Genomic DNA, 18,273 nt, shown 5'->3' on the forward strand with positions numbered 1-18,273 from the left:
TCTTAACTAAGTTGTAGTATATGTTACAAGGATTCCGTACATATAAAGAACGCCGAAATCCGAGTTATAACGAATAAGTTATGACCTGTCGAAGTTTCGCGACAGAATCGGCACGACACAACGCGACGTAAAGACGTTAGAGCGATATTTATCCTTAGCAATCTAAATGAAAGTCGTAGAATACGTTAAACCGTGAGCGTGCATAAAAAGAACGTCCAAATCTGACTTCGTATGAGGAAGTTATGATTTTTCTAAGTTTCGACTTAGCAGTATGCAGCCCAAATACTCGATTTGAGACCGAGTAGTTTTTTAGCTGAAACAATCTAAACAAGAATCAAATATCTCGTTAATTGTAGTGAAACGATAAAAAGATAGGCGAAAACGGACGTCGGATGAAGAAGTTATCAATTTATAACGGAGTTTTCCTGTCCCGGCCTACTAAAAATAAATAATAAAAATAAAGTCAAAATTAGCCGACGGAGTCTAAACGAAAGTTGTAGAGCGTAGTCTCACCTACGCGGGGATATAAAGAACGTCAAAAACGGAGTTCGTATGAGGAAGATATGGATTTTTGAAGTTTATTAAATATTTTCGATATTAAATTTAAATATAAATTTTCGATATTATCCAAGGGGGGAGTCACCGGGCTTATCCAGGTTACGCCCAGCGTAACCTAAGATTACGCCCAACGTAAATCGTGAATCCAGACCCTATAAAAGGGAGTCGAGTGCAGCCGATTCATTTGCTAATTTCTCTTCTTTCTCTCGCGTTTTTGCATCGTTTTTCGTGCAAGAATTATCCCGAAGCCCCGAAGCAAGTCCCGAGGCCCCGAAGATCCCGAGAAGTGAAATTCCCGAGCCGAAGCTCTGCCCGCGAGGAGCCCGGTTTTTGTGAAGATCTTCCAGATCTACCGAAGAATACTACTTTTACAAGCCGTAGTGTTGTCCGATCATCTTCTGATCAAGTGAGTGTATAACTACTTTCTTCTAACACATAAATATAAAGTATTAGCTATGAAATACGTGCTATGTGTTATATATTATTTGTCTATTTGAGATGGGCTTGGAATTGATGTTTTTATATGGGTGTTAAATGATTTAAATTGTGCTTGTATTTTATATCTACAAAAATGTTGGATAGAACATGGGTAGATGGAATAGTTGGTGACGATGCGACTTCGTGCCTATTAAGTAAAGCTTTGGTGACGATGCGACTTTGTGCCTATTAAGTAAAGCTTTGGTGTTGATGCGACTTCGTGCCTATTAAGTAAAGCTTTGGTGACGATGCGACTTTGTGCCTATTGAGTAAGCTTTGGTGACGATGCGACTTCGTGCCTGTTTGATAAACCTTGGTGACGATGTGACTTTGTGCCTGTTGTGTAAACCTTGGTGACTATGATACGTAGTGCCTATTGTATGAACCCTGGTGACTATGTGACGTAGTGCCTGTTGTATAAACTGTGGTAGCAAATGGACCTTGTGCCAATTCCTTAGGTAATTCCTTAGGAATGAATGAATGAATGATAGTGGATTCTTAGGGAAAACCCTTGAGAAAATAAAGGAGATATGGGGATGGGTATTTGGGTTGATTGTTTGATACTTGAATATAATAAATGTATTATTGTGGATTGAAAACTCTATATGCTCACCAGACTCCCAAGTCTGACCCACTCAGTTTTCTTTTCATTACAGGTAATGGCACAAGGGTATAAGTTGGTGGACTTGACGAGAGATTTTGGATTATAGATCAGTAGTTATAAATAATTGTTGTAAGGTTTATTTTATATTGTTTATGCTTTTGGTCTGTATCGAACATGACATCCCGAGGTTTTATTATTTAACAAAAATACATTATCTTTGAGAAATGTTTTGATAAATGGTTATCATATTTTTGTATTTGGGAACAAATTCCGCAATAGTTTTTTTTAAATGATTACTCTGATTTAAAAAAAAAAAATAAAGCATAAACAAATCTGTCTTTTTTGGCCGTAAAATTTGGGGATGTCACAATACGCCCTGCATAACTGAAGTACACAACGCGTACGAGGTCAACCATCCCGACTACGTTCAAGGCTTGAGTACGCCCAACGTACCTTCAAAGTACGCCCCACATACACGTTCTATGTCGACTCGGATGAGTTGACTCAACTGGGTTGACTTAGTTGACTTATTGATTTTGACCAGTTTGAATTTCACTTTGACCAAGTTTGACTTAAGGGTATTTTGTGTTATGGTTGAGAATTGGTCATTTGGTTGGATATGTGACGGTTAGAGCTAAGACTCGGATTCAAGATCTCATCAACTATTGTTCAGACAGTGAGGTGAGTCTTCCTCGATGTACTTACGGGTCGAAGGCACCAAGGCTGACCCATTGGATTGATATCCTGGTTTACCGTATGTTGTTATGTTATAGTGATCTGTTAGATATGTATCCTAGTTTCTAGGGTGTTGCTATGCGGTAGTGATCTATAGATTTGCCTATTTGTCTGTTGGCTAATTATATGTTTATTTGTTATGTATATGTTGACATATTTAAGTTGTGGTAGAGGCTTTACTACTTTGTGCGTGAGCCAACAGACCAGGGACATTCCAACCCGATGGTTGACTGGTCCCGAGGGTATTCCATCCCGAGGATGATTGGACTTGTTATATATTGGCATTCCAACTTGGGGTATTCCATCCCGAGGGTGACTGGACCCGGAGGTTGATTGGGCCTGGGGTATTCCAACCCGATGGTTGATTAGACCTGACATGTTGATTAGACCTGACATGTTGGCTTACGGTTTTTAGTTGTTGTTTCAGGTACTTCTGATGATCGCGGGAAGGCGAAGGCGTGACCGTACACATCCTCGGGTTTATGGCTTTATGATTTTGGGATACTCTGATATAGATAAACAATTTGGAAATAATGATTTTGTAAACATTTTATGACTATGTGTTGTTTTTAAAAGTTTAATTTTTTTTGTGATTTTTTGGATGTTACAAGTTGGTATCAAAGCCTTGGTTTGAGTGAATTGGAGGAACACCCGTGTGAATCCAGTCTCAAACTAAGGAAATGAAAAGGTTTTAAAAATGATTTTCAAAATAATCAAGAGAGGATGTGATGTGTACGATTAACCGGAGCTAGTAAGTAGACCCCAAATTACCACACTGTTATTTGATATTGTGATATGTTAGAACAACATGCTAGTGATATGCTAGGGATCTTCAGGAATCGCATGATAGAATTGTTTGGTTATATGATGCCTGATAACCTAGGGTTTTCCTTATATGAAATTGACATCATTACTGTAGTTGTTTAGTGTATACATCAAAATTGTACATAACTAAGATTTTATAGCCTGAGAATGTTTGGTTTATCCTTATTTCCTATTCCTTGTTTGGTTGTGGGCTTATGGTAGAATCGAGTATTCGTCTGACTATAGGATCCAATGTTATATATGATTAGCATACACGAGTGTTGTAGGGTTGGTGGAAGTTTAATGGATGAGTTGTGTGGGGTCAGCCGACCAGTTGTGTAATGTTTAACCTTCCTCTAGTTAATGAGAATATGGTGTATGTGTATTCTAGTGAGTATTGTTAGGGTTGTTGTGATGATCTTCTGAGACAAATACGAGTAGGTGTGGAAGGTAGTATGGGCCCGTACTACCGGAAGCACATGACCCTTACGCATAGCAGGGAAGTCACAACCCCTAAGGTTTTGTTGGGAATTGGTCCCTATGGTATTATGTGCGCTTATCTGATATCTCCCTTGTTTATTTTTAGTATGGCGGTTACAAGGCGATTTGAGACAAGATCCAGATCAGGATCAGGAGTAGGTGGCCATGATAGACCAACTGTAACAGAGGACCAGGTTAGGGAGATCATTCAGGAAAAAGGTCGTTTCTATCATCCGAGGTCAGGTAGCAGAGTTGTTTGGGTCTATTAAGACCACTATGATAGAGTTCTTTGATGACCAATACACTGCACTCTCTGAGACTGCTGCTGCTGTAACCACTGTAATCACTGTAACCGTTGTTGTTGCGGGGATTGGTGATGGAGGGCTTTCTAATACCAGGACTTTGATAATATGAAGCCATCAGTGTTTGATGGATTTCAGGATATGATCATAGCCATGAGTTGGTTGTCTGACATCGAGAGATGTTTCTTTACGTGCTCGTGTCCAGCTGACCAGAAGGTCAAGTGTGCTCTGAACCTTCTTCAGTATGGAGCGAAGGATTGGTGGAGGCTGGTTACTAGCTCGTATTCTCCAGAGCAGAGGACTATCGTGACTTGGGAGTAATTCTCTGAGATGTTCCGTTCTAGATATGCTCCAATGGTGGAGCGAGAAAGGTTAGCCTAGAAGTACTTGGATTTGAGGCAGGGAACCGAGTCGGTAATGGAGATCACCAAGATGTCTACAGAGAGAGCTATGTTTTTCCCTGAGTTTCCTGCTTCTGAGCAAGCTCAGATGACCCAGTACTTGAGCATGCTTAAGATGGACATCTAATATTTATAGATGTGCGAGATTGTTACTCGGCATGGTATTCCAATCTCCATTGTATCTGATCGAGATGTTCAGTTTAAATCTCGTTTTTGGCAGAAGTTCCATGTGGAACTAAGTACTAATTGCATCTTAGCACTGCTTATCATCCGCAGATTGATGGTCAGAGTGAGCGAACCATTCAGAAACTCGAGGACATGTTGAGAGCTTGTATCATAGACTTTAGTGGGAGTTTGGACTCTTACCTTCCTTTAGTTGAGTTTTCTTACAATAATAATTATCACTCAAGTATTGGCGTGCCGCCATTCGAGCTTCTTTATGGGAGGAAGTTTCGTACCCTAGTTTGGTAGGGGAGAGATTATTCATAGAGTTATGGGAAGGACTGGGGTAGTCCTTCACACGAAAGAGCTTATTCAACAGATTAAACAAAGATTGTAGACAACTCATAGTCAACAGAAGAGTTATGCCGACAAGAGTCGATCTGAGTTGGAGTTTCAGGTTGGTGGCATGGTTTTGCTGAAGGTATCGCCCTGTAAGGGTGTAATATGCTTCAGGAAAAGGAGCAAGTTGGCCCCCCGGTATATTGGGCCATTTCGAGTGATTGCCAGGGTTGGAAAGGTAGCTTACAGATTGGATTTTTCTGAGGAGCTCAGTCAAATTCACAACACCTTCCATGTGTCTCAGCTTCGGAAGTGTGTGGTTTATGATTCAACGGTTGTTCTTATGGATGATATGCAGGTTGATGATCGCATGAACTATGTTGAGAGACCAGTGGGTTTTGGATCAGAAGATGAATGCCTTGCGCAACAAGGTGGTGTCTTTGGTCAATGTTCAGTGGCAACATCGAAAGGTTTCTGAGTGCACGTAGCCGAGTTGGAGATGTAGGAGTATTACCCTGAGTTGTTCTCAACAACGAACTTCGAGGACGAAGTCTAGTTCAAGTGGGGGAAAATTATAACATCTTGATATTGAGGTATATTCATTTTAAACCATAAGTATGAGAATTTATTTCATTTTAGACCTTTGATGTGAATTATTTGCAAAATTGGACCAAATTGGCATTTTCATACATTATGGGAGTTGGGTACGTACGTTGGGCGTAAGTTGCCAGAGTGCAAACCTTGATTTTTAGGGTTTAGGCCCTATTTAAACATCCCTAAGTCCTAAACCTACCTTCTTTCATCAACCTCCAACCCACCTTTATCCCCAAGAAGACCCTAATCCATTTTTAGAGCATTCTTGAATGAGAGAGATAGAAAAGAAGATCATCTTGGAGGAGTGGGACTCTTTGGATCCATAATAGCAACATTATTTGGCATTACTTGGAGGTAAAAAAATCTGAACTTGATTAAGAGTTGTTTTGATATTGTTTAGTTATGAAATGATGTTCTTTTAGTCCCATAAGCTTGGTATTATGAGTATGGATTACTCCAATCCATATAAGTTGTCATTTCAAATGTTTTGGAGCATTTAAAAGCTTAAAAATGTAATATTGGTTGGTAGTTTCCTTCCATGCTTGATCTAGGTTGTCTTAATGGGTTAAGTAGTTAGAGTTTTTGTGTTTGGGCACTTAATGGCCATGCAAGACCATAAAGTTGGAAATTTTATGGTTAAGGATGTTATTTTAAGGCTAGATCTAGAATATGGACAAAAGAGCTTAAGAATTAAGCTCTTAATAAGAAGGAAAAGAACCATGTTGCGAACGTTGGGCATATACTTAGCTGTGTTGACAAAGTTTGACTTTCTGACTTTGACATGTTTTAACCAAGTTTAACCTAAGGGTATTTTGGGTATTTTGAGTATTTTGAGTGGTAATTGAGACTGGTCATTATTTGATGAATAGGTTACCGTTTGAGCTAATATTCAGAGTTGTGTCATGTTTATCGATCTTTTTCAGATTGAGAGGTGAGTTTTCCTCGCTGTACTTGTGGGTCAAAGGCACCAAGGCCAGCCCATTTGATTGAGTATGTGGTAGATCAGTATGACTGTATGATGGACGCTGATATGCGTTAGGTTGATAGATCTGTAGGACGACTTGTGATTTCTGTATGTATAGTTATTTGTTTACTGAATACGCTTGTTATCTGTTATATGTCGCCATGTTATGTTGGGGTTGAGACTACTACTTTGTGCTTTCAGTCAACAAACCGGGGTAATCCAACCGGGAGGTTATGGGCTAGGGTATTTCAACCGGTAGGTTGTGGACCCAATAATAACATGTAGGGCAATCCAACCGGGAGGTTGTGGACCAAGTATGCATGATTGTATATGTGATGGTACTTAGGGGGAACTCACTAAGCTTTGGTTTACAGTTTTAATTTATTGTTTCAGGTACTTCAGATGACCGTGGCAATGCGAAGGCGTGACCGTGCACATCCTTTGGTTTTTATGTTGTTTGGATTTTGGGATACTTTGATTACTAAAATACATTCATGAAACAATGGTTTTGTAAACATTTATGGTTATGGGTTGTTTTTGAAAAGTTAAAATTTATTACAAATTTTTGGGATGTTACACACTGCCTCCGGACCCCCGTTCGTTTAGGGGTTTCACTCATAAATGACAGTCTACTTTGAATCTTGAATAAACTTAAACAAGTGTGCACTCCGCACCTTTCGTACTTGTTTAATATTGATCAGATTGATTTTGGCAACAAGTCAATCCATTACACTTACATACAATTTGTGAAACAATTCACCAACACGTAATCCCCAAAATTTTATCTCAAATAGTTGCAAACCGAAAACATCCTTGTAACTTTGTTTTGACTTTTCCTTGTTTTCCAAAACATAAGTAATGCCTTCCCTTTTCTTTTAACTTTCATTCATAGTTGTTTAGAAAACAATAAAACTACCCCATGCTTACTACAATGCTTCTTTAATGCCTAATATGTCCCCAAACCTTAAATACCGAACAACATTTTTGTTCTTGTGTTTATGACTTTCCGGATATGGTCCAAACTTAGTTTCCTTTTCTTAGAACTAGTATAAGACCCTATTTATTTATATGATTTGTGAGATGAACCATAACAAAAAGAAACAACCTATTTTCGCTTGATTTTGTCCTAATGTTGTACGAATCATAAGGACAAGACCTTTCTTTGAAATTTATGAGATGGATCATAAACACACACATTCATTAATTGATCTAAGATGTTTGATCCAAAATCCGTTTTGAATTGAGACGTTTGAATGAGAATCGTTTTGATGTGGAAATCGTTTCTGGGATGTTTGATGTGGATTTCCTTAGGGACATTGATGTGAAAATCGTTTTGATCTAGATTTTCCTCATGTACGAGAATATGATCATAAAATTGATTTTGGCCGGAAATGATTACTGAAGATGTCAGACTAAACTACAATACCTAATACTTGATCATAATGATGTTTTTTAGAATTTAATAATAAATCATCTAAAAAACTTACACAAGAAAAAGTAAGTTATTTTTACAAATCATTAATTAATAAAATAATTAATAATCAATACTTAATTTAGTGAAAGAGATATCTTATTAAGTGATGTATATGCTTAATTCATAAACTAATTAATAATAATCAATGCTTAATTTAGTGAAAGAGAGATCTTATTAATTGATGTATATGAAAATGCAATGGTAATAAAATAAAATAAAATGGAGCTAAATCCAAACCAGATCCTAACCAGCCCAATAAAGGGGGCTTTGTAATTTAACCAGGCCGTGTGCGTGTATGAGCATCGGCTTGCGTTTTCGGGTCGTTCCATATAATTGGATTCCCCACTTCTCTCTCTCTCTCTCTCTCTCTCTCTCTCTCTATTTGCGTCTTCAATTTCTTCTTATCACCTTCAAACTCGAACACATATTCACGCTTTGACATTTTTTGACAGATCCGTTCACCCTTTCTACTCCTGCAGGTAATCTTTCCCTCTTACACTCACACACACAGAGAGAGCACGCGTATGTATGTATATGTTTGCTTACACACAAGTTTCGAATCTCTACGGGTTAGGGTTTTTGAACTTCCCAAAATAGTTCAGATAATCCAGAACAGAATCGGTTATTCGGTTGACGCTATCTGAATTTATGTATTTTTCATAAAACCAGAAGTTATCAGCGATTCGGTATGTCTAGCATGAAATTATTGTGTTACAATTGTTATAGCCATGTGTAATGAGAGTGGAAGGTGTATTTTGGTTTTCGTTTTTTGGTTACTGTTATGCTATTTCTTGTAGAAGTTACAGAGCTTGGACTAATTCAATGATGTTGCAAGTTCTAACGAGGAAAACGAGATGTATTTAGGTTGAATTAGAGATGAATTTATTGAAATTTATGATGTTTTTTCTTTGAGTATGAGAGGCATACATTAAATGAAATGAGGTTCACTTATTAATATCACAGACAACTGTCCAAGACACTTGTTTCTACTAAATACTGGTGTTACACTCACATGTTCACAACATTTTGGAGACTATTATAATATATAATTGATGGTGATTTAATGCAAGTATAGGTGACATTGATAAGTAGTTTAGATATCACTAGATTATGTAACAAAAATCTTATATAATTGGTTAAGTAGATGTTTCCCTTAAAAGATCTCATTGATAACTTATGTTTTGATTTGGTTCTCAATCTTGCTCTTATTTTCAGATAATAAGCTTTTAAGGCACAGATAAGAGTTTAATAATAGCAAACCATACTGAAGAAGAAAGCTCCACTTCATCAAGGAACACTTTCCTGCATGACATTTTGACATTTTTTCAATGTCAGGGTTGCTTAATAATGTACCCCATCTTCTTTACCTAAACCATTTATTATTTGTGTGATGCTAATATATGTTATTTACGTAATTAGTTATTGTTTATGTAGTCATCTTTGAGCGGATCAGCTTCAAATCTTCAAGATAATTCAGCAGGGCGACAATTTTCCACTTCTTTCACTGCTCAATCTGGCGCACCTTCCCCTGTTTTCCAACACAGTGGTTAGTTATATAGTTAATGCATTTTACTATATAAACATTTGCATCCTTTCTTTTTGTAAATTTACATAGGAACAATCTTTTTTTAGGATCTATTCAAGGGCTTCATAACATACATGGTAGTTACAATGTTCCCAACATGCAAGGCACACTTGGATCAAGAAACTCAACAATGTCTAATGTCCCTTCAAGTGGGCTTCAACAACCAACTGGAAACCTTTCTAGTGGAAGATTTACATCAAATATTCCTGTAGCTCTTTCTCAAATATCTCATGGGAATTCACATGGTCATCCAGGGCTAGCTAATAGAGGTGGAATGGGGGTGGTTGGAGGCCCTGGGTATAGTAGCAGCACGAATGCAGTCGGTGGTTCCATCCCCGGAATCCTCCCCACCTCCGCCGCAATCGGAAACCGCAATTCCATTCCAGGGGTTGGTGGGGTTGGTGTGTCTCCTATGTTAGGTAATTCCAGTCCTCGAATCACAAACTCAACTGGGAACATTGTTGGTGGGGGCAATATTGGAAGAACATTAAATTCTGGTGGGGGATTATCGATTCCGGGTCTTTCCTCTCGCTTAAATCTCAACACAAATAGTGGGTCTGGAAATGTAAATGTTCAGGGTTCAAATAGATTAATGGGTGGGATGCTTCAACAAGGTACATACTGTATTTATTATTATTATTATTATAGATTAATGTATGGCATTATAAAATATGTATGAATTCTAATGATTTTTTGATGCAGCTTCACCACAGGTAATGTCCATGTTAGGAAATTCATATCATTCGGGGGGCCCACTTTCTCAAAATCATGTTCAGGGTGTGAACAGTCTTAATATGGGCATGTTGAATGATGTAAACAACAATGATGGTTCCCCATTTGATATAAATGATTTCCCTCAGTTGAGTAGTCGCCCTAGTTCCTCCGGAGGTCCCCAAGGGCAAATAGGTAAATACCAAATAAAGTTTTTTTTTTTTTTTTTAGTTGGGTATTTTTTTTTTTTTTGATTTGAATTTTGAAATTTCAGGTTCTTTAAGAAAACAAGGACTTGGGGTTAGTCCAATTGTACAGCAAAATCAAGAATTTAGCATACAGAATGAAGATTTTCCTGCTCTACCAGGATTTAAAGGTGATAACATTAACACTCTGTCATTATAAAATATGTTTATGTTAATTTTATTAACACTGTTTTAGATTTTGTACAGGTGGCAATGCTGATTATCCTATGGATTTGCACCAGAAGGAACAGCAACAGCTTCATGATACCAATGTTTCAATGATGCAGTCTCCACATTTCTCCGTGAGTTAATTTAAATATTTTCTCTTTTTTACCAAAATATAATATATGCCCTTTACCTATCAATTTACTTTGCATTTATATATATATATATATATATATATATATATATATATATATATATATGTATCAGATGGGAAGGTCTTCGGGGTTCAACTTGGGAGGGGCATTTTCGTCACATCGTCCACAACAACAAAGTAGCAATGTCTCATCTTTTGCATCCGCAAACAATCAAGATCTACACCATTTGGATATGTTCCAACAAGGCTCACATACATCATATCACTCACAGGTATTAATTATTGATGGTTGAGATAAGGAATGGAAATTTACCATATTGACCTTGTGAACTGGTTTTAGGGAAGTGGAGGTTTGAGACCGATGAATTCTCAGAATCCAATCTCTGGAATTGGTTCGTATGAGCAACTAATGCAACACTATCCATCACAGCAACAGCAACAACAACAACAAAGGAATCAGTCTCAATTCCGATTGCAATCGTATGGGGATCAAGGGGTTGTTGTTAATAAGTCATTACAGACTCCAGATCGATTCGGTTTGCTTGGATTGTTGAGTGTAATTAGAATGAGTGATCCAGATTTGACATCTCTTGCCCTTGGAATTGATTTGACAACTCTTGGGTTGAATTTGAATTCGGCTGAAAATCTTCACAGGACATTTGGGTCTCCATGGTCAGATGAACCGGTCAAAGGGGACCCTGATTTCATGGTGCCTCAGTGTTATTATGCTAAACAAGCACCCGTTTTGAATGTGAGTTTTTCTTTTTCTTTTTTTTATTGTTTAATATGTTGGGATTTTATTAATTCAAATGGGTATATGTGTTGTTGTTGCAGCAACGGTATTTTTCAAAGTTTCAGTTGAACACATTGTTCTACATCTTTTACAGGTAGAATTCTAGAGCACAGTCTGTTGTTTTTGTTGTGATTTATTATATTTTGAAAGTGATTTGATTGTTTTATGCAGCATGCCTCAAGATGAAGCCCAATTGTATGCTGCAAATGAATTGTAAGTAAATAGAAATTCACACAATATCCCATTTGAATTTGAATGTGAATTTATATATTTTGGGTGGGTGCAGATACAACAGAGGGTGGTTTTATCACAGAGAGCACCGGTTATGGTTTATGAGAGCTGCAAACACAGACCCTCTTGTCAAGACAAACACATACGAGAGAGGTTCCTACATTTGTTTTGACCCAAACACATGGGAAACCATACGCAAGGTTAGGTTGCTAGCTGTGGCTTTTTATTTGTTTATTATTTGAAAAATCCTTAATAAATATATGTGTGTGTGTGTGTGTGTGCAGGATAATTTTGTGATCTACTATGAGATGTTTGAAAAAAGACCGGCATTACCTCAACACTGACTTTTGATTGAGTATTTCAGTTTTACATGTAAAGTCGTTTGGATTTTAGGTAGTGATTCAGTCAGTAAGTCAGATCAGATTCCATTTCTCATTTCTCATTTCTCTAGGGAGGGTTTTACTTTTAGGTTCAATTTGTCAAATATTATCATCATTTACATATAATAGTCATCATCAGGAAACATTATTTTACTACATCTTTCATTGTTGGCAGATTTTGAAAATATGAGACAAATTTTGGTGACCGACATTGTAAAAGTATATACATTATGTATTATTGTATTTTTTTATCCTACTTCTACTTTGGTATAATTTGATTTTTTCGTAAGTAGTCAATTGTTTAAAGTTTCAGTTCCATGTATAGACATAAATGACCACAATAATTCATCTATTTTGCATTCATAATAAAAAGTTTCCAACATAATAAATACTTTATATTGAAAATGAAATTGTTGTGTCTCTATCTAGAAGACTAGAAGCGGTATTTATTGAGAGGGGCGAGGGTTAGGGTTGGAGTTGGGGGAGACTAGGGCTTTCAATGCTGGCATTAACCGTTCCAAGAGTTCCTTTTTGGTTAAAGCTCTGTCTGATGTACAATCTTCTTCCTAAACAATAATAATAGTAATTAATAAACATGTACATAATAAGTAAGTCATCTGATTTTTTATTTTATTTTATAAATACACAAAGAAAGATGTTAAGGACTTACATCGCCTGTTGATGCTGATATAAGGGTCAAAAGTGTGACTGTTGCACCATGGTACTCTTCCAAGGTTTTGTATGCTGAATCATCTAGTTTCTCCTGTCAGATTATTTTCTTTTTCAGTTTTTCCATAATCTTCAATCAACATGCAAATCATTTCATAAATAAGTTAAGTTTTGGCGTCACCATTGTGAATACGATACCTTTAATTTAGAGATTGCAACCGAAATGGTCCTCCCTGGTGCTTGAAGAGCTCTTCCAAAAAACTGTGTATATGGCCCACAACACAAGACAACACAACTAAGTCAACAGATGAAAAATATGAGATAATAATTATTTTAATAATAGAAAAGAAGTAACCTGTATATAAAGTAGAGAAACGACTTTAGGCAGAATGGTGACTGGATCAGTTTCAGCAGAAACTTGAGTTGACAAATCCTGAAAACATTATTATTTATAGTTTTATAGTGAATAAGTAGTCAATATAAGTGATGTTTCCTTTTTGAACCCATAAAAAGGTAAGGTAAGGTAGGCACCTTTCGATATGAATGGAGGAGACTTCTGTCCAACTTCTTGTCAAGCTTTTTCACACTTAACCCACTACACACATATATATTAAATTATTATATTCAGTTTCATCACAATACTTTGCCCAACTGTCATTTCAATAAAGTCTGGTCCCTAAAATTGAATTTCTGAATTTATAATTGAATGATTGTAAATTTTTACATCATATTTGGTAACACCCAAATTGAAAGTTGGGGTGCCCTGTTTATATCACTTATCACTGAATATTTTTAAAGGATTGTCCTTTATATTATTTTTCATCTTATTATATCAATAAATTGCTTTTTTTTTTTATAAAAAAAAAAAAAACAAATCTTTGGTTTAGGTTTAGTATGAGAAGTAATATAATAATTTTTATTTTGGATAATTAGTTTTCTTGCTACTTACCACTCATCTGCAAATGCTCTTAGTGTTGTCATATATGCTTCAACACGCTGTCACATAAACCATTCATTGGACAAAACATCAGACTGTATATATAATAAGGTACTAATTCATATTTTATAATTGTTTCATTACACTATTAAAATAAGTATGATTCAATTGTTTTATTGGAATTTGGAAAACATACAAAAAATTACCTTCCCTTCCAAAGCTTCAACAACTGCATTAGCCTTCACAGATAGAGGTCCCTCAAATTTCTTTGCCTATGATCAAACAAGCCAAAAAAAAAATCTTTTAATGTAATAAAAAAAATAAAATAACAACATTAAAAAAACAAACACAATATAAAAATATCTAATACCAGAGCAACTCGATCCCCAGAGCTAAGTGAAACAGATTCTGTGTTGTCAAAATCTTGAACATCAATTCCATTTTTCAATTTATTAAGCAGATCCTGATGTGAGAGCCATAATCATGTCAGTCTTTATATTTCATTGTGGCTACAATATAATAAAAATTAAGATGCAAAGATTTGTATATTATATATATAATATTACCAAATGTAATAAGAGCATATCGACCATAGGGGCAGCTGTAGTTCTTAGTAAATGTTTGTGCAAAAGAACTGAAGTTGATGGGTTGTCTTCAAACAAATCTAGACCTTTCTCATATAATTGCATATTCAATGAAGACTGCAATTTAAAAAGTTTCAGAGGCAATAAAAAGAAATTAAAATTAATTTAGTATTCTATGAAAATGTTAAATGTAAGTTACCTCATCTAGTTTCTTTTGCAAATTATCAAGGACACGTTTGATTTTCTGTGCATTATCTGTTAAAGAAGCTTTTTTTCTCTCATTCCATGCATTGATCAGCATGGGTCGTAAATGATTAGCTAAGGGCACAACAACTGTCTCTGGATCAACACCTAAATTGAGAAGAAAAAAAAATAATATATATAAATAAATAAATAAGTAAATAAGGAAGTTAAATAGGAAACAAGAACTCACCTTGATCTTCAAAGTCAGGTACAAGTCCATTTATCTTTTGACATAGTTCTTCTTCTGAAAAGATACCAAGGGTATCCTCGTCTTTTTTGGCACTTGATTTTTGGTCTGATCCATGTGATGAAGATGCAGCTTTTCCTTTTCTGTGGTTCTTCTTTGATTTAGGAGGAATAGGTTCTTGATCATTATCTTGATTATAATCAGCTGTTTTGGTATTTGTGTTGGATTTTCCTTTTTTCTTCTTTGATCCTTTATCTGATGGTTGTTTGTAGGACCCACTTTCACTAATCGTGTCATTGACTTCAGATGGAGTGCCATTTGTTTCTTGTCCTGATTTAGCAACATCAGTAAGACTAATGGTATCCAGATCTTTCTCCATTCGTTCATAAAGATCCTAAAAAAACAATTCACAAACTGTTTTAAGTTTTAATTCACAATACTCTAATAGAAAGAAATAAAAGTACGATGCAATAATACCTTGATGAATGTGGTGCTGAAAACATAAGAGTCTCCCAAAATGAGTGCTTTATTATCCTGAAAAATAAACACAGTGCTAATGGTTTAATAAAAGCTTAAGAATAGCATCAAGATTGTGAAAAAAAATTGGAGCTTTTATAGGAGAAAGAGAAACACCTTAAGTGCTGACTGTATGGATGGACAAAGAGACAACATCTTATGTGCATCCTGGGAAACAAAGGATGCTGGTAAAACTGAAAGGGAATCAATCCTGTAGTAGTCAACAGAAAAGATCTTTGGTCAAAATATTTGATTATTTAATTATTACTAGAACATGATATTAGTTTAACCTTTGAGAATTATGAAGAGAGACATAGAAGGAAAAGAGAATTATTACCAGCTGCCACGTTCAATGGCATCCTCCACAGCAGCATCCAGCATCTCAACAGTTGAAGGGTGAACAAATAAAGTAATCAAGGGTATACCTTCAGGATACCTGGACTACATTACATGCATGATCACACCATTGATTAGATAAATATTACAAAAAGCTTTACAACAAAGAGACTTGTAATACCTGAAGAAACTGAATTGGTTGTGTAATTCCAAGTTTATGCAGAGCATCATAGCTGACAACAGAGTTCTGTAACATAAAGTATCACTTAGTTGAAAATATATCACTGAAAAGAAGTGATGTAATTGCCTAATTAGGTTAACTATGACTTCATACCTGTGAAAAGAAAGAATCCACACATTCCCTTTGAGCAATGGCAAACACCTGAATGGTGTAATTACCTAATTAGGTTACTAGATGATGATTCGTGACTCAAACCAATGAAGGAAAAAGATATGGTTACTTACACTAGGTGTCCAATGAACTCCAGCACGAACTGATCCAAGAACTTGACCTTCCTTCACCAATCCATTAAACATTGATTGGAAAAATGAAGCTTCAACAGCCACACCACTTGCAGCATCCATTTCTTGTAGTAATAGTTGCAACGAGCCCCACAATACTGACAGGTTCATAGGGACAGTGATGCCTCTAGCAGCCCCTCGAACCATGGCATTCACACGCGCAACATATGCTGGTGTGTACAGCTGTCCACCTTCAAGTCTGCCTTTTATCTACATGCCATACAACATAATCCTATCAAATTTGATATCATAAACATAGATTTGTTTATAAAGGTGACCTTTTCTTCATCTTCTTTTGTTTCATAAGCAAATTCTATTACCATAAGGGACTTAAGCAGTAGCACAATAGCAGCTCTCTACAATTTTGTAAGGTTAATTCAAATGAAATTGAAACTTCCTGCATTACCAGGGATCCAAGTCGAGGCTCCAACACTGTCACGAGTAACTCCGAACCAACTTGCAACTGAGCCGCAATCTCAGCAAGCGCAATCTGACTGCATTCTTGAAGCCGATCATTAATCTCCTCACATACGTTATTCCAGTACCAATCAGATATTATTTCACCATTGATCAACATTAACGATGAATCATTAGCAACAACAACTTGCGCTTGTTTCTCCACATGGTACAAATCAACACCGACAATATCAGCAAGATCAATCAACGAGACACGCCCTAATTTCTTTATCTCCGACACAATCTCAAGCCGTAAATGCTCCTAAAACACATTAAGTCAAATGACAATAAGAAATTACTAGAAATGAATCAAAATTACACACAGGACAGCGAGTATACGTACAGGAGTGATGTACTCCTTGCCGGATACAGTGTGTAGGAGATCGAAGTCGATGATATGGAGTTGTTGAAGCTTTTGTACTAATTCAACGACGTTACGTTCTGATAAACGAATGCTTGATTTCGCTTGTTGAGCGGATTCAAATTGTCGCTGTAGTTCGAGTAATTCTTCATCCATCTTTCCGATGACTGATCGCCGATCACTTCAAAGTGGTGAGGTTTTCGTGTTGCAAAGGGTTTATTAAGTAAGAGACAAAGATGCAGAGTCTCAAAGATGGAATCTAAGCGAGACATAACAAAAAGACCGGTTTTAGACGAGTCCGTTAAAAGACTGGGAACCGGTTTTCGATAGACCGGATCGAAAAATGACCATTTCTAGATGGATCTAAATAGACGAGAACCGATTCAAAACTGGCTCAATACAATACGGGTTTCATAAAAGACCCAAAGCTAAAGTTTAACATACATATAATTCTTATATTAATCATACATTATTAAAAGACAAGTGTATATATATATATATATATATATATATATATATATATATATATATATATATATATATATATATATATACACACACACAAAAAGAGAGAGAGAGGTGACAAAAATTAACCCGACACGAAATAAATGAGTTTGGGTAAGATATTTCAACCCGTTTAAATAAACGGGTTGACACGACAAGACATGAAAATTAAACGGGTAAGGTTAGGGTTGAGAATTTCAACTCGAATATGACCCGTTTATTTATATGCAAATTTTTTGAATTATTTAAATAAACTAGAAAGATACAAAACCAAAACCATAAGTAAAAGAAAACCTTCAAATTGAGTCATTTTGTAATTTTGAAATGACTTAGCCGTCTAAATCAAGACTTAATTTTAGTTTTTCCATTCTCTCCCAAACTACCTAGTCTTTTTCACCACTCTCACATCCTCGCGACCTTTTTATCCGCCTCTCTAACTCTTACTCTTTTAATTTTGTCATCTGAACTTGCTTTGACTTCATCTATTCTGCCTCCAAACCATTAGTTTTCCCTCTCCGCCTACCTAACTCATACTCTTTCAACATGCTCAATCTTTTAACCTCATATGACACGACATATTTCAAGGTATAGCCCTAACCCGAAACCCGACACGAGCTCGACACGAAAATAAACGGGTTGACACGACACGACACGTTAATTAAATGGGTCGGGTTAGGGTCAAACACTTTCAACCCGTTTAGTGTTTCGACACGACACGAACCCGACACGACATGATTGCCACATATATATATATATATATATATATATATATATATATATATCTTTACTATCTTATAAAA

At 36.1% G+C, this 18,273-nt stretch overlaps 2 protein-coding genes and 1 non-coding gene across 3 annotated transcripts; 1 reads left to right on the forward strand and 2 right to left on the reverse strand.

Moving 5' to 3' along the window:
• The first annotated feature begins 8,208 nt into the window (after window positions 1–8,208).
• Window positions 8,209–12,311, forward strand: LOC145073329 (putative NOT transcription complex subunit VIP2). The gene is made up of 13 exons (XM_079019879.1): window positions 8,209–8,373; window positions 9,110–9,243; window positions 9,329–9,440; window positions 9,527–10,093; window positions 10,182–10,385; window positions 10,465–10,566; window positions 10,643–10,737; window positions 10,868–11,026; window positions 11,095–11,505; window positions 11,589–11,641; window positions 11,719–11,760; window positions 11,834–11,978; window positions 12,063–12,311. Exons 2-13 carry the CDS (start codon window positions 9,223–9,225, stop codon window positions 12,120–12,122), a joined length of 1,971 nt encoding a protein of 656 aa, XP_078876005.1. The 5' UTR covers window positions 8,209–8,373; window positions 9,110–9,222; the 3' UTR covers window positions 12,123–12,311.
• LOC145077341 (small nucleolar RNA snoR35) lies at window positions 9,357–9,440 on the reverse strand. The gene has a single exon (XR_013693122.1). It is a non-coding gene; the product is annotated as a small nucleolar RNA snoR35 (small nucleolar RNA).
• A 179-nt stretch (window positions 12,312–12,490) lies between the features above and the next one.
• LOC145073328 (E3 UFM1-protein ligase-like protein) lies at window positions 12,491–17,247 on the reverse strand. The gene is made up of 19 exons (XM_079019878.1): window positions 16,952–17,247; window positions 16,559–16,870; window positions 16,096–16,362; window positions 15,965–16,012; window positions 15,812–15,877; window positions 15,632–15,735; window positions 15,412–15,505; window positions 15,256–15,312; window positions 14,782–15,172; window positions 14,548–14,699; window positions 14,331–14,465; window positions 14,135–14,227; window positions 13,971–14,036; window positions 13,777–13,823; window positions 13,359–13,422; window positions 13,183–13,260; window positions 13,026–13,088; window positions 12,829–12,921; window positions 12,491–12,724 (listed from the first exon to the last, which is right to left on the reverse strand). The coding sequence occupies exons 1-19, from the start codon at window positions 17,123–17,125 to the stop codon at window positions 12,605–12,607; spliced, it is 2,424 nt and encodes an 807-aa protein (XP_078876004.1). The 5' UTR covers window positions 17,126–17,247; the 3' UTR covers window positions 12,491–12,604.
• Window positions 17,248–18,273: the final 1,026 nt, after the last annotated feature.

This window comes from Lactuca serriola, chromosome 9, assembly GCF_051521515.1.
Source record: "Lactuca serriola cultivar US96UC23 chromosome 9, Lser_US96UC23_V15, whole genome shotgun sequence".
Lineage (NCBI taxonomy): Eukaryota > Viridiplantae > Streptophyta > Magnoliopsida > Asterales > Asteraceae > Lactuca > Lactuca serriola.

Bases quoted from the DNA above. Each gene is read 5' to 3' on its own strand.
- LOC145073329 (XM_079019879.1), top strand. From the start codon at position 9,223: ATGTCAGGGTTGCTTAATAAT. The intron at 10,386-10,464 runs GTAAATACCAAA...TTGAAATTTCAG, and splicing joins AGGTCCCCAAGGGCAAATAG to GTTCTTTAAGAAAACAAGGA. The intron at 10,567-10,642 runs GTGATAACATTA...GATTTTGTACAG, and splicing joins TGCTCTACCAGGATTTAAAG to GTGGCAATGCTGATTATCCT.
- LOC145073328 (XM_079019878.1), bottom strand. From the start codon at position 17,125: ATGGATGAAGAATTACTCGAACTACAGCGACAATTTGAATCCGCTCAA. The intron at 15,736-15,811 runs GTATTACAAGTC...CATGTAATGTAG, and splicing joins AACCAATTCAGTTTCTTCAG to TCCAGGTATCCTGAAGGTAT. The intron at 15,506-15,631 runs GTAATAATTCTC...TGACTACTACAG, and splicing joins GCCATTGAACGTGGCAGCTG to GATTGATTCCCTTTCAGTTT.